At 33.3% G+C, this 16306-nt stretch overlaps 1 protein-coding gene across 2 annotated transcripts; it reads right to left on the bottom strand.

Annotated features, from left to right (window-relative positions):
• Positions 1-6979: 6979 nt before the first annotated feature.
• LOC129902949 (patatin-like protein 2) lies at positions 6980-9441 on the bottom strand. Of its 2 annotated transcripts, XM_055978402.1 has the most exons (7): positions 9157-9431; positions 8841-9025; positions 8549-8735; positions 8284-8445; positions 7892-8194; positions 7531-7706; positions 6980-7284 (listed from the first exon to the last, which is right to left on the bottom strand). In XM_055978402.1, the coding sequence occupies exons 1-7, from the start codon at positions 9286-9288 to the stop codon at positions 7206-7208; spliced, it is 1224 nt and encodes a 407-aa protein (XP_055834377.1). In that variant the 5' UTR covers positions 9289-9431; the 3' UTR covers positions 6980-7205. The 2 variants fall into 2 exon arrangements, with proteins under 2 accessions (XP_055834377.1, XP_055834378.1); XM_055978403.1 differs by lacking the exon at positions 8284-8445 and having other exon boundaries at positions 9157-9441.
• Positions 9442-16306: the final 6865 nt, after the last annotated feature.

Raw genomic sequence — 16306 nt, 5'->3', positions numbered from 1 at the left:
CTGGTGAGCTCGCCGAATTATCCTATTCGGATATTCTTCAGTAAAACGATCATAACTTTTTACTCCAAACTCCAAAAATTATAATCTTGGTGGATTTGGAAAGAAGACTCAAAGACTTGTAATTTGATAGGCATAGGACACCCAATTCGTTATATTCTAGGAGATATGATCGTTCGAAGTTGACCCTTATACGAATACATTCGAAAACTTAGCCAATAGAAATTCTTTGGACTTGGCATGGTGTTAGAGATCTCTTATGACCCTAAACCATATCTAATACTCTTAAAATACTTAGGAATTGATCCTAACTCATGTATACAATTAGAAGTCCTTCTGTTTGAATTTATACGCCTATGAATAATGGTTCGAGTCTTGGCGAAAATAGAAAAAAGAATTAGGGTGTTACATTAAATTTGAGGTGATTTCGTGAAAAATTGAATAAGTTGAAAATTTAGTGGTGGTGGTGTTCTTCATGTGTTCTTGGTGTTTTTGAAGAAGAAGGAACAAAAAACGTATATTTGATTCAAAACTCCAATTGAAAAGCATTAAAAGTTGTTTGGGTGGTTTTCCAAAATTGGAGTTTAAAAATAATTACATAGATGAACATTATCTCAAACGACAATGGCATAGATGTCACGCCCTGGGAGAGTACCCTAGACGTGACCGGCACTCGAAGACCATTTTTGGTCCCCAAGCGAACCACTTGGTCCAATCACACATCTATTCAATATCAATCAATCAGTGGAAAGTTTAAAATAAAGAAATAATTTGGCGGGCAATCCAAATCAATGATCTAACTCAAGAAAGAAAGGTCATGAGCCAACAAATCAAACTCCGATCTTTGTCATTAAATTAGTTTGACAAGAATAATTCAAGGAAAAAAAATACTCAATCAACCCATCACTATCTAGTCTATGAAGCCTCTATCACTACTATCTAATTGGTGCCAATGACATATTCATGGCTACCTCAAATCAAAATGAAAAGGGCTAACTCGACGCAAGAATAACATAAGCGGTGTCCTCCGAATGTAAGGGAGGACTCACCAATATGCTGAGTTTGTATAGATCCTCGATGGTGCTCCTACTGACGATCTCTTAAACTTGTCTCTGCATCATGAAATGATGCAGGTCCAAATGAACGTCAGTACATGGAATGTACGAGTATATAATATGGCAGAATGAAAACATACCTCAAGGAAGAGTAACGTTGATTCAAATATCTCAACTCAGAAAGATAAGAGAGACTCAATCAAAGTGTGATAAGTCTAAAGTAAGAATGCATTTTTAGACAAAGACCAATCACATTCCATACAATCTAATCCAATCGTACACTATCCGATCACATATCATTTAATCCAATCCACCACATATCACCTACTCCAATCCTATCATACACAATCCAATCATATATCATCCAATCCAATTCAATCATATACAATCAACTCAACAAACAACTCAACAATTAAGTCAAGGGACTTAACTCAATAAATATGCAAATTAGAACTTAGTAATGTGATATAATCCAACTCAACTATCAACAAGCTCAATCAAACCAATCAAATCAATGTATAATCCACTCAATTTGGGAGTTTTTCTAACCGACAACAATCCCACCACCTATATATAGGTGATGCACAACGAGTCACGTCGTTTCTCCTTCCGTTCATACTTGCCAGAGTATGAACGACTCAAACCAATCATGGATCCGTCAATCAATCAAATCCTATCATTTCAGGACAATGAAATAGGGAAACATCCGACACGGTACAATCCCTTCCTACGTTGGCGGCGTAGTTTATGGGATTTGAGTATGGACTATACTCTTACCCAATTCGGTGCTCAATACTCCTCCCAAGACTCAATACGCACATAGATATTAAGTGAGTAAAATATTTAAAATACTCATTTAGTCTCTTAGGACTTAATTTCAAATCAACTCATTTAGTCTCATTGGACTCTTTTCAAAACTCAATCAGTCTGGTCTCATTGGACCCTCTTTCAAATCGACTCATCTCAATCATCAAACTCTTCTCTTAAAATTTGATACCATCTCAACTCAATGGATGTAGAGAATATTATGCATTTAAATATAATTCCAACTCCTCAACTCAAACTCAAAATAAATATTTTAATGTAAAAAAAAATACTCAACTCATTTATACTCAAAATGTTCATGTTCAAAAGAAATTAAAGGACTTCTCAAACCCAACTCATACTTAAACTCTTTTAAATCATAGATGAAAATAATCATTCTTTAAACTCAAAAATAGTGTATAAATAGTTTATGCAAAAATGCTCACAATCATTTATTTAAAACTCCTTCTCAAAAGATTATTTATTTTCAAAATGCTCATAAGACTCCAATCAAATCAAATTGTGCAAATCACATGTCACATAATCATATTAGACTCCAATCTACTTCATCACCCAACATCCACATCAACATAACCTCTTCATTCACATCATCGTCAAACATCATCATTCATAAACTATTCCAATTCATTCTTTTCATTCCAATCAATACATATACACAAACCATCCATCTCCAACTCAAGACAAATTATGACCAAAAAAAAAGAAATCTCATCTTTGGATCATGTGAATGAATACATGAATCCATACTCTCAACAAAACTCAATTCAAGAACACCATCAATACCTATGAATTTATATACAACAATTCATTTGTAGTCAATAATATGAAATATAACTATTTAGTCATTCAGGTCATGAAAATCATCATTCAATTAATAATATATAAAAAAAAATATTCTATAGTTTAGGAAAATTCAAGAAAATCTTCATAGAAGTTTCAAACCTTTCACAATCTTCATCCAACACATCTATGGAGCATATGGAAGAACTCAATCCATATTTTAGGTTAGACTTACATACCTTAGAGTAGATTTTCAAGAAACCTTGTTGTTGGGTCTTCAATAGAAAGCTTGAATCCTTGAATTTTTGAGGGCAAATCTTGTTGGAGATGATTTGAGAGAAGAGGGTGAAGGTTAGGGTTTCTTTGGAGGTGAGGAGGCTGAAAAAATGAGCCTAAAACGTTCTATGTTACGATATATATGTTTAGGGAAAATGTCCAAGTTGCCCCTCTTCAAAATCTGGAAAACTGGGCAAAAATCTTGTTGGCGCGTTGCGCCACTGCAGCGCCAAGCCAAGATAGGCTTAAAACCCTGCACATCTAATAGTGGCGCATCGCGCCAAGGACCAAACTACTGAGGCTGTTTTCTGGCGCTATAGTGGCGCGTCGCGGCACTGGAGTGCCAAGCCTAAATTTCCTACAGTGGTCGCCCAGGCCTGAAATTCCTGCAGTACTAGTTTATAGTAAAATGTTCATAACTTTTGACTCCGAACTCCAAAAATTACAATCTTAGTGGCGTTGGAAAGAAGACTCAAAGACCTTTAATTTGGTAGGTCGAGGTCCACTCAGTTCATTATATTCTAGGAGATATGGTCGTTTGAAATTGACCCTCATATTAACTCCTCCGAAAACTTAATCGATTGGAATTCTTTAGACTCGATTTGGTGCTAGAGATCCCTTATGACCCCTAAACACATCTAACACACTCCAAATACTTAGAAATTAATCTTAACTCATATATATAATTACAATTCCTTCGGTTCGAGGCTACACACACGTGAAGAAATGTTCGAGTCTTTGCGAAAAAAATTCTGGGGTGTTACAATAGATGAGTCAAACTTTTAACTGGTGGCATAAATGAGCATTTTCTCAAAATTCGATGGCATATTTGAGCATTTTCCCTTATTATTATTTATGTACAAATTATAATTAAAGACTCCATAACTTCTAAGATCTAGAATCCTGAATTCATAATTTTTTTAATCTTAAATCCACGGTGGACCACATCTAACTATGGAACACTTTTTTTATACTTGATTTCAACATTGTGAGATTATTTGAGAGTTAATTAATACCATTTCTTATCGTGAAAGAAATGAGTTAAATTGAGAGATACGGTCAAATTCAAAAAAAGAATATATATATATATATATATTGCAATGGAATTTTTTTAAATTCATTTTAAGGTAGGATGATCCCACCTTTTATGTTTCGAATATAAAACAAAATGAGTTGATCAACTATAAAATATTGTCCTTTATTGTATATTTGCTATTATGTTTTTAATAACTGCTTCCATTACTTTATCAAAAGAGGGCATTGCAAAATGCTTCTAAATCAATAATCTTATGAAGTAGTTTATTAAATTATTTTAGATATGATAACTTTTGCAATGTATTAAGGCAATATATTTATAGGCCACGCTCTCGATCGAGAGACTATTGGTGACTTGGAGAGTCAATGATTGACTTATCAAATGAAGAAAATTTCAATTAAAAAATTTAAACAAAATTCTGGGAAACATGTAGCAAAAACATTTTTTAAGAAAAACAATAAATTTTGGGTTAGGGGAGGGGACATGGGATATATAAGGTGGGAGGATCTAATCCTCACCAACAAAATGAAAAGTCACATCGTACTAAAAAATTAAACAGTTCTTTTTAGTTCAACTAAAAAACTGGAACCATAACACAACTAAAAACATTTCAATCTTCTTGCACTGTAAGTTTTTCATGTTCAGCACGTAAATACTAGTAAAATTAATGCTCAATGGATGTGCAGTTAACTGTAGTGATTCGACAAAATTAGATAACTTTAATTCAAAATTTATATTTACTTAAAAATAATAATTCAATATGTATGAATTATAATTTAAGGACTCAGTAACTTCAGAGGCTATAATCCAAAACTCGTAAACATCAAATCTTGAATCCGACTAATGACTATGATGGACCGCATCCATCTAACTATGGAGCACTTTGTTAGATATGATTTCTACCTTTTGCGATTATTTCAAAGTTAATTAAAGGAGTATTTCTTATCGTGAAAGAAATGAGTAAATTGAGAGAAATGGTCAAATTCAAAAAAAGAAAAATTATTTAATATGTATGAATCACTCCCTTGTTTTAGTTTGTTGATCTTACTTTCTTTTTAGTCTGTTTCAAAATTCTTTAATTTTAACTTTATATGACATGTTTAAAATTATAAAATTAATTAAAAGTCTTCTTTAAATTCTTGATTTTTTGTCAAGTAGAAACCTGATAAACAAAATAAAAAAAAGAATATATATATATATATATATATATATATATATATATATTTATATATATATATAAATTTAAAACTCGATAACTTCAAAGGACTAGATTTAAAATTCATAAACGTCAAATGTTGGATCTTCTTTAAGGAGTGGACCACATTTATCTAACTATGGAGCACTTTGTTAGATTTGATTTCAACCTTGTGATATTATTTGAGGGTTAATTAATATATTTCTTATCGTGAAAGAAATATGTTAAATTGAGAGAAACGTTCAAATTACAAAAAGAAAGTCAAATAATATTTCTTCTTGCATACAACAAGAGAACTAGTCTACTCTATGGTACTCCTAGCTATGCTGTTCAAAATCGAACCGTAGATAAATCGAATCGAAAAAATGTTATTAGTTTATTGGTAATGAGTTATTGATTTAGCAGTTTTGATAATAGTTTAAATTTTATTTTATTATCGAATTATCGGTTCTTAACGGTTTAAAGTTTTTTCTTAACAGGTTAACTGATAATCTGAAAGTAACTTAATAATTTATATTTATTACTATTCGGTATATAAAGTCCTTCACTTATGGTTTAGTTTTCATACTGTTATTTCTTGCTGTCTCAAGTTCTTGGTTATTATACAATGTTTACATTTGCTTTTGAGCAAGACACAATTTATCAACTCATGTGCATGGTTCATTTGGTTTTTCACCATGTTTCTAAGTGATTTTTAATTTTTTTTAAAATTAAATCTTCACGATTAAATCGATAACCGAATAAAAAATGATCAATAACCGATAAGCCAATATCTTAATGGTTCTATAATAATTTGACGTTTATTAACCAATAACAAATAAGACAAATCGATAAACTTCGGTCGATAACGCTGCCCTAGAGATGAATTTTTCAAGATTATTAAATTTTGGGTTAAACAGGAAGTTTGGCATAATTTTACTATTCAACATAGAAAAAAATTGTTGTTGATGTCACGCCTACGCAGCACATTTGACTGTGCTGATGTCAACAAGCAGTCCGTTATATGGACGCCAACTCCAAGTTCCTTCTCTTCTTTCTTTTTTCAAGTAAAGATCAGAATGATGACATCAGGAAGAATATAAATAATACAAGATTTCGACCAGGCACGAATCGATGGAGCAAAGGAGGACGTAGCAATAGCATTAGCAGGAGCAACAGGAAAATTTTTCACGAGTCAATTTAGGCTATGGATATAAATAAGTTAATTAATTATTATGGCTATATATGACATCAAATAAGAAATATATATATATTTTTTAAACATATTTTATCAAGATTTTTCAAGAGTCAATTTAGGCTATGGATATAAATAAGTTAAGCTAATAAATAGACGGGTTATATTTTTAGGGGTACGTTAATTAATTTGTCACCTCTAGTTTTACCATGATTTTTATTTAGGGTATCATTCGACTATTTAGTTTACCAAACATGGACAAAGTATATACTACGTATACACTGAGTTTAACGCATATTCGATTGTACCGGCATGGCCCCACTGATTTGTTTTCGATCGGTGTGTATATGTTTGGTATACGTATGTAGATTATATATATAGATATGTATATTATAGTATATGTACGTATATTATGTGTATATTAATATAAATATATACTACTTATGCATTATGTACATATTTTATAATTAAAATGGCCGAAAATTATTGAACTGTAATTTTCTCTTTTTATTACTGACTTTTTAACCAAGACAAGATCCTTAACTTTATAAACGTGTTTCAAACAAACTTTTAGCAGAAAATAAATAATATTGTGAGTAAGACATATTAGTTTTTGTATTAAAAATTAGTAGATATCAAGGAACAGTTAATATGTATATATTTCTTGAATGATAATGAATAGACTTTTACACTAGTACTACAAACAAATAAATTGAATTTTGTGAATTACTACCCTATATCTAATATTCCCTCCAAAATAGGAAATCTCATCGGGAATATAGGTTAGGAAATTTACACTGACAATATATATTACTTAACCTCAATTTTTATAGATAGGATTTTCTATTTTTCTTGATGATTCATTAATTAGTTCGAGGCTTTCTTGATAATAAGTGGCGACCTCAACTCACGAAGTCTTCTTTCATTGACCAATAATGTTGCAAACCTATCACAGAAAAAAATAATTTTATTAACTTACCACATAACAATGTATATATTACTTCTAACAACTAATTAGACAATATAATAGCAGAGATTAGCTTAAGTATATTGATAATACAAAAATATTTTAAATTGTTATTGTATGTATGTTAAAATCGATTTATGTTACAAACCTCCTAATTAATGTTTATTTGCGTGTAAAAGAAAAATAAGACAGATAATTTATGACGAAAGTATTATGATGATATACCTTTTAAGGGCTTTCTCATTGGTGCCTCCTTTAGGAATTGGTTCTGTCAAACCTGTTTCCAAATTTACCCTTGAAAGTGGTTTTTTCAATAAATTTTCTCCTATTTCCACTAGCCTCTCCAAATTTTCCTTTGTAGCCACATCCACTGATGCTTCTGTTCCACTCAGTTCATCCTCCTATTAATTAGGTTCAACAACCAAAAAATAATTATTAATCAAAATCCTTTTAATGCCATCTACCTTACTCGTATTATCTACGGTCTTCTGAATAAATATGTAATATGTTTATAAGGAGGATGTCACGCTAGATGTTCTGTTTTAACTTAATTCCCTAACGGAAAAATAAAGATGATGATACTTACTTGAATTCGAAGATAACTATCTTCACTGCGAAGAGCTTGAAAAACAACAGAATTATGGTAATCAACCATATCAGCACTTGATTGTGTGAATACTTCCACTAATGGTGTAGAACCTTTGTGAAATAACCACTCGACAATACCCCATTTGGCTGCCATGGATGAATTATATTTTTGTTCACATTTTGCAGCTCCTGTCCCTAATGATATTACAAGGAAACGACGATAGTCCATCGGTTTTATTGGGTAGAAATCTGGGTTGTTCTTCAAAATTTCTTTGCTTACTTCCGATATTGCAATCAAACCCTGAAATGTAATATATACTAACAATATGAATTTTATTGTATCGTCAGTGCATATAAGTTAAAGTACTAATAAAGTTTTTTATTACGTACCGGATTATTAGCAGCAACACCACCATCAATTAGATGATGTTCTTTAACATTGCCTTTGCCATCTTCAACTTTGAATGAATGAGCAGGAAGATAAGTAGGAGCTGCTGAAGTACTAATACAAACATCCGACAATTTTGCATCGTAACATGCTGATCGTTTCGTCTGCAGCCAAAAATCAAGATTCAACAACAATAACATACTCTGTATAGTATGGAGTCTCGAAATAGACGTTCGTCAAAATATACTTTGAATGGGAAATCTATACCTCATAAGTGGAGAATATTGTTGGTTGCAACTTCTTGATATCAAAAGTCGGAATAACAACATTAGTAATAGTATTACTAAGACGAGTATCTTTCAATTTTTCCTTGATGACTTCATGTAGGTATTTGCCATCATATTTTGGTCCTATTAGAGTTTGCACAATATTCCCAATTGGAGCAAATAAACCGCTGCATGTTTGTAAATTCAACAAAATTGTAATATTTGTTTGACCTTAATTAGAATAAATAAAAGGAAACACTAGAGAAAGAATTATATAAATAAATAAAATATACCATTTCTTTTGTGGAAAAATCTTTGGACAGTGCTCCAAGTAGAATGGTGTGATATCTTTGGCGGCATAAAGTGGACGATTATTTTCGTCTGGAGTCGTTAGCATGGCCGTCACAAGGCCACCAGTGCTCGTTCCAGCAATTATGTCAAAGTAATCTGCAAGTCTTGCATCTTTTCCATCCAATTCCTGATAATTTAACAAAAAATATTTTCTAGCTAGTTTTATATACCATGATTGCAAATATGAAAGTCGTGAAAGAGGAATATGTATCAATGCAAATATAATATATATACGTATATATAAAAAAGAAAATTGACCTGAAGTTGCGATTCAAGAAAACTAAGGATGGTAGCTGGAATAATTCCTCGAATACCACCTCCATCGATGCTAAGAACAGTGATCAAATCTCCGTAAGTTGGAGGTTGGATTTGAGATGTTTTTCTCTCCATCTCTGATGATTTAATCTTCTAAACAGATATTAATTATAATCAAATGAGGGTAATAGAACTGATCAAATGAAGGAGTTATGAATTGTGTGTATTATGAGAATATTGTTGAACAAGAGGAAACATATTTAATTTATAGGCCTCACCCTTGAGAGACTTGGTCATCATGACTTAATAGGTAAAAGATTTGACTTATCAAAAGAAGGAATTTTCAATTAAATTTTTGAAGAAAATTCTGGGAGATATGTAAGGAATAAGACTAGAAAGTAGGTTTCAATTAAATTGGACTCAGAACAACAAGAAACATTTGAATTTTCTTGTACTCGTAAAGTTTGTGTGGTCATTAATTATATGGACCACTTCCAAAGATTTGAATTTTTCTACCTCGCGTGAGATCTTTTTTTTTCCTTCTCTGTTCAACCAGTTGATATCTAAAACTTACTGATCATCCAATCAATTTAAATTTGGTCGTATAGGGCCAATTAAGATAACTATTCCGTTTAATTATACAAAATTTAATAGCGATAATAAAAAAAAAATCAAAAGGTAAGTGTCAAAAACATACCTAAATTATCACTTATTAGTTTGAGAAACACACCTAGAGGTGTGTGTAATACACTTTCTCTAGTCTCTCTATTTTTCATACTTCACCCCCTCCCCACTTCTTCCTAAAAAAATATTATTATTTTTACTTTTTTTTTATAAAAAAATTATACTCGTCTCATCTAACCCTCTGCTCCTAATTTCTTTTTATTTTTTTAAACATTTTTCTTGTTTGAAGTTAGATATTTATAAATATTTTTAGGAAATATAACAGAAATAAAAATTGTATTTTAAGAAAAGTCTTGCGGCAAGTAAAAAATACTTTCCTAAAATCATATGTAAATATCTAACACAAAGTGAGAGGATGCATATTTCAATGAGTTTGATGAAATTGAACATAGAATTGGATTGGATTGGATGGTATGTGATTGAATTGGATCGAATTGTATATGATTGGATTGGATCGGATTGGATTGTATATGATTGGATTGGATCAAATTGTATATGATTGGATTGAATTGGATAGTACATGATTGGATTGGATTGTATATGATTGGTCTCTGTCTAAACTACATTCTTACTTTAGACTTATGACACCTTGATTGAGTCTCTCTTATCTTTCTGATTTGAGATATTTGGACTTATATTATTCTATCTTGATGTATGTTTCATTCTGCCATATTACATACTCGTACGTTCCACGTACTAACGTCCATTTGGACCTGCATCATTTCATGATGCAGAGACAGGTTTAAGAGATCATCAATAGGTGCACCATTGAGGATTTGTTCATACTCAGCTTATTGGTGAGTCCTCCACTACATTCGGAGGATACCACTTATGTTATTCTTGAGTTGAGTTTAGTCTTTTCATTCTGATTTGAGGTAGCCATGAACCTGTCATTGGCACCAATTAGATAGTAGTGATAGAGGCTCCATAGGCTAGATAGTAATGGGTCGATTGAGTATTTTATTTCCTTGAATTATTCTTGTCATGCTATTTAATGACATAGATTGGATTTCGATTTGTTGGCCCATGGCCTTTCTTCCTTAAGCTAGATTGTTGATTGAAATTGCTCACTTAATTACCTCTTTCTTTTAAGTCTTCCACTGATTGAATGAATGAACGGATGTGTGTGTCACGCCCCGGGAGGGTACCCTAGACGTGGCCGGCACTCGAAAGCCATTTCTAGCCTTCAAGCGAACCACTTGGTCCAGTCACACTTTCATTCATTCACATTCAATTGGCGGAAGACTATTATAAGAATACTAACCATAATATAGGGCCAAAGGCCAAACAACTATCAAATCAATAATAAGCTAGAATAAAACTAGTCAAACGAACGACTCATCATTCCCACACTCTAGTCTATGAAGTCTCTATCAACAATTCAGGGGGTGCCAATGACAATTCCATGGCTACCAACAATCAAAATAAAGGAAACAAAACAAAGCTATAAAGATAATCTCGGTATTCTCTGGAAATTGGGAGGACTCACCAACTAGCTAGAAGTGGGAAGATCTTTAACGGTGCGTCGGTTGATGATCTCTGGTACCTGTCTCTGCATCATGAAACGATGCAGGCCAAATGGCGTCAATACATGGAATGTACGAGTATGTAAAATGGCCGAATGAAACAACATCAAAAAGAATCAAACCAACTCGGAATCTCAACTCAAAAAGAAGAACAGCTCAATCAAGTGTCCTGAGTCTAAACAAGAATATGATTTAGACGGGATCAATCACATACAATTCAACCCAATTCAACCCAATTCAACTCAGAGTACTATCAAGACCTCTATGGGAGTTTCTCTTATCCGACAACCATCACTTATGAGCCATTGATAGTACAACAAACCGACGTTGTTGCCGCGTCCGTTCATACTTTGCCAGGGTATGAACGAATCAACCAATCATGGATCCAATCCAACCAAGTCCTATAATTTTAGGACAATAATTTTGGGGAAGCATCTGACTTTAACAGTTCCATCCCTTCCTACGTTTGGCGACGTAGTTATTAGATTTGAGTTATTACTTACTCTTACCCAATTCAGTGCTCGATACTCCTCCCAAGACTCAATGCTCATAAGACTCCATCCAATCAATTCAGTCAAATCATATAGACAAGTCTCATTTAGAACCTTGTCAACTCATCAACTCTATCACAATCAAACCTCTCCCAATCATACTATCCGATCATTCCCAATCATATCTTTCAAGAGTAAATTAAATATGCATTTATAACAACATACAAACCTATCCAATAGTGCCTCTATTCATTTAACAAATCTTTTGGGACTCATCACAACTCCAAGGTTTTAAATCAACAATGCAAGATAAGCAACATATTTAAGAAAATTAGCATTCTTTATCATAATCAACATAGTTAAGAAAATTAACAATATATGTTCGACCTCTCATCTCAATCAACTCATACCAACATGTAGTATATCCCTTTCTTGACTCCACAACATCAACATAATAAAAATTAGGTTAATAGATGAAAAGGGCCTATTTGGACCTAACTCTATCAATAAACCTCATTCTTATGAACAATCAATCTCAAAGAATATGTAGGGCACATGGGTGGACTCAACCCATACTTTGAGTAGCCTTACATACCTTGGTGAAGACTTTGAAGAAATCTTGATGTTGGGTCTTCAATGGAAAGCTTGAATCTTTGAAGTTCTTGAAGACAATCTTTATTAGAGATGGATTTGAAGGAGAAGAGAGGGGATTTATAGGGCTTTTAGAGAGAGAGTCGAACTGAAAAATGTTCCAAAAACGTCCAAGGCTAGTATGTATATATAATTTGGGAAATGCCCAATTTGCCCTTTCTTTGAAAATTTGGAAAAAGGGCTAAAACACTCCTGGCGCGATAGTGGTGCGCCGTTCCACTGCGGCGCCAAGTCGAATATAGGCTTAAAACCTGCACATCTGATAGTGGCGCGTCGCGCCAAGGGCCAAACTACTGAGGCTGTTTTATGGCGCTATAGTGGCGCGTCGCGCCCTTACAGCGCCAAGCCTATATTTTCTGGGTTCTGGAAAATAGGCTTAAAAACCCTGCATATCTCATAGTGGCGCACCGCGCCAGGGACCAAACTACAGAAGCTTGTTCCTTGCGCGATAGTGGCGCATCGCGCCACTGCGGCGCCAAGCCCAGGTTTCCAGCAGTTACCACCCAGGCCTGAAATTCCTGCAGTACTAGTCCGTCTTAGAATAGTTATAACTTTTGACTCCAAACTCCAAAAATTATAATCTTGGTGGCGGTGGAAGAAAGACTCGAAGACCTTTAATTTAATAGGTCATGGGCCACCCAGATCATCATATTTCAAAAGATATGGTCGTTAGAAGTCGACCCCTTATACGGACTCATTCTAAAACTTAGCCAAGACAAATTCTTTGGACTTAGCTTGGTCATAGGGACCCTTTGTGACCCCACATTACCTCTAACACTCTTCAATTACTTAGGAACTCATCCTAACTCATGCATAAACTACACAATAGTGTGATCAGGCCAAGTGGTTCGCTTGGAAGCCAATAATAATTTCTGAGTGTCGGACACGTCTAGGGTACTCTCTCGTGGCATGACAGATGCTCTTATGGATAACAACACTTGGGATGTAGTTGGCTTGCCAGCTGGTAAGCTATCCATAGGATGTACGTGGGTATATAAGATCAAATATAATGTTGATGGCTCCATAGAAAGGTTTAAAGTTAGGCTTGTAGCTAAAGGATACACTCAACAGGAAGGGGTGGATTATCATGATACATTTTCTCCTGCTGCTAAAATGGTTACTGTTAGATGTGCTATATTTTTGGCTGCTATGAACAACTGGCATGTGTTTCAAATGAATGTCTTCAATGCTTTTCTTCAAGGTGATCTTCATGAAGAAGTGTATATGGTACTACCTCAGGATTTTGGCAGTAAGGGGGAGACCTCAAAGGTATATAGGCTAAAGAAGTCCTTGTATGGACTTAAGCTTACTATTGCATTGATCAAATCTAGCTTCCAACAAAGCAAACATGATATTCTTTATTCACCAAGAAAGTTGATCAAAAGTTTGTGATGATACTCATTTATGTTGATGACTTGTTGATTACTGGGAATGATCTAAGACTTATCAAGGATTCACAAAACATTCTGTAACAGAACTTCAAAATCAAGGATTTAGGTGAGTTAAGATATTTTCTAGGCATAGAATTCCTAAGATCTAGCAAAGGGATCATAATGACTCAGAGGAAATACGTACTAGAATTGATATCAGAACGGGGCTTGGCAGGAGAAAAGCCTGTTATGACACCTCTAGAACAACACATGAAATTTACTATCACTGAATATGACAAATATTTGAAGAAGGAAGATGATGATCCATAACTGGTGGACAAAAGTGCTTATCAGAGATTGGTAGGAAAATTGCTTTATTTAGACATGACAAGACCAGCTATCTCTTATACAGTACAAACCTTGAGTCAATACATGCATGATACAATGCAATCTCATCTAGAAGGAGCACTTCATGTAGTAAGGTACATCAAAGGAAGAACTGGTTTAGGCATTTTGCTGAGTAGTGACAAGGATGATACACTGAAGGCCTTTTGTGACTCTAACTGGGCATTTTGTGCAGCAATAAAGAAATCAGTGACAGGCTATTATGTAAAGTTTGGCAGGTCTTTGATCTCCTGAAAATCAAAGAAACAGGAAACTATATCAAGAAGCACAGCTGAAGCAGAATATAAAAGTATGGCTTCTGCAGTTGCAGAAATCATTTGGCTAGTAGGATTGTAGGAAGAAATGAGCATGAAAGTAAAGATACCAATAGAACTATTATGTGACAACAAGGCTGCCATACAAATTGCTGGGAATCCCGTATTTCATGAGAGGACTAAACATGTAGAGATTAATTGTCATTTTGTGAGGGAGAAAATACAAAAGAAAATAATCAAGACAATGCACATTCGTGGAACTGATCAAGAAGCTAACATCCTGACTAAGGCTATGGGAGGTCAACAACATCACTACATATTAAGTCTGAAGGGAACCACGTGGGTCTTGAATACGTGGAGTCGAGGAAAGGTAACAAGTGAAGAATGTTTAGAAAGGATTGTAAAAAGCTAAATGACTAAAGTGCCCTTTTCGTCTTCCAAAAGATCCACACTTATGTTATATATAAGGAGGATGTCTGTGGAGACCCGAAATCATGTGGGGAAACAAAAAAAAACTTTACATGCACGCTTGACCCGAAAGTATAACAAATGTGATTTTAATTAAATGTGCCGAATGAATGAATTTAGTTGAATTTGAGCGGGTTAAAATAAATTGAGTTAAAATAACGATTACTTGTACTGAAATGAACTAAAATACGAGTCATAATTAACTCAACCTGCTTAGTTTTTACTAAATTTTAATTTTTTTAATTTGTTTTTTTGTAATTTTTTTAGTACCTTATAAAAATTTTATTTCTTTATTATGGTTATATACAACGTATCAACTAAAATAAAATTAAAATATTTTGACAAAATTCCTCAATAGTCAATTTGAATTACATATCAATTCAATTTTTGATGGACTGAAATGGATTGATTAAGATAATAAATGGACAAATCATTAGCCCATTCAAACTTGAGCACATTATATTTTTATGACTAATTTTACCCCCTCTAATTTTAACATAAATTTTTATTACTGACTTTTTAATCAAGACAGGATCACTACAATAAAAATAGTTTTTAGCGGTAATAACTATGCACATTAACAAAGAAAGTTAAAGTTTTTATCGGTATTAGTTAATTGTCATTAGATTCAATGTGGTTATAGGCTTTACAAACATGTGAATGAATACATGAATCCATACTCTCAACAAAACTCAAGAACATCATTAATATAAGTAGTACATAGTGTGCCATGTGGGTATGCCCACAAATATCTTGTAAGTGTTGTCATTTTATCACTTTCCTCCAAAAGAGGAAAAAACTGTTGAAGCACGCGTTTGTGTCAGTCAGTCCGTGTCAATCAAAAAGATAAAATGCTTTCGATGAAAAGTGTAAATTAAAATGCTTTCAATGAAAAGTGGTTTAGTTTTAAAAATGAGTTTAATTGTTCTTTGTTTAAATAAGATTTAAATTCTACTTAGTACTCCCCCTCTCGTTAATTAGTTTCATTATGCTTGTCTACTATGTAAATCCCGAATTTCTCCATTTTTACTCTTTTATATATATATATATATATTACCCTGTTCATCTCTCCTTCTGAACCTATGGTCTTAACAACTTCTTCTTTAAACACACCCTGGATATATTTCTGGCAACCAATACGTCCTTTGTTTATGGCGGACTTTCAAGGCCAAGATTTCTAGGAATTTACAGGTTAATCCATTGTTGTTATTAAGAAGTGCTAAAGTTAACCATATACTAGGGGTAAACAGTTATAACTGTACAATAGTTACATATGAAAACCATAAAGTAACAACATACTAAAC

This window comes from Solanum dulcamara, chromosome 9 (genome assembly GCF_947179165.1).
Source record: "Solanum dulcamara chromosome 9, daSolDulc1.2, whole genome shotgun sequence".
NCBI lineage: Eukaryota > Viridiplantae > Streptophyta > Magnoliopsida > Solanales > Solanaceae > Solanum > Solanum dulcamara.
This window is presented reverse-complemented; position numbering and strand designations above follow the sequence as displayed.

Excerpts from the sequence above, each read along its gene's own strand:
- LOC129902949 (XM_055978402.1), bottom strand. The coding sequence starts at position 9,288 with ATGGAGAGAAAAACATCTCAAATCCAACCTCCAACTTACGGAGATTTG. Across the intron at positions 8,195-8,283 it reads GTGTTGCTGCTAATAATCCG|GGTTTGATTGCAATATCGGA; the intron begins GTACGTAATAAA and ends ATTACATTTCAG. Across the intron at positions 7,285-7,530 it reads AATGAGAAAGCCCTTAAAAG|GTTTGCAACATTATTGGTCA; the intron begins GTATATCATCAT and ends TTTCTGTGATAG.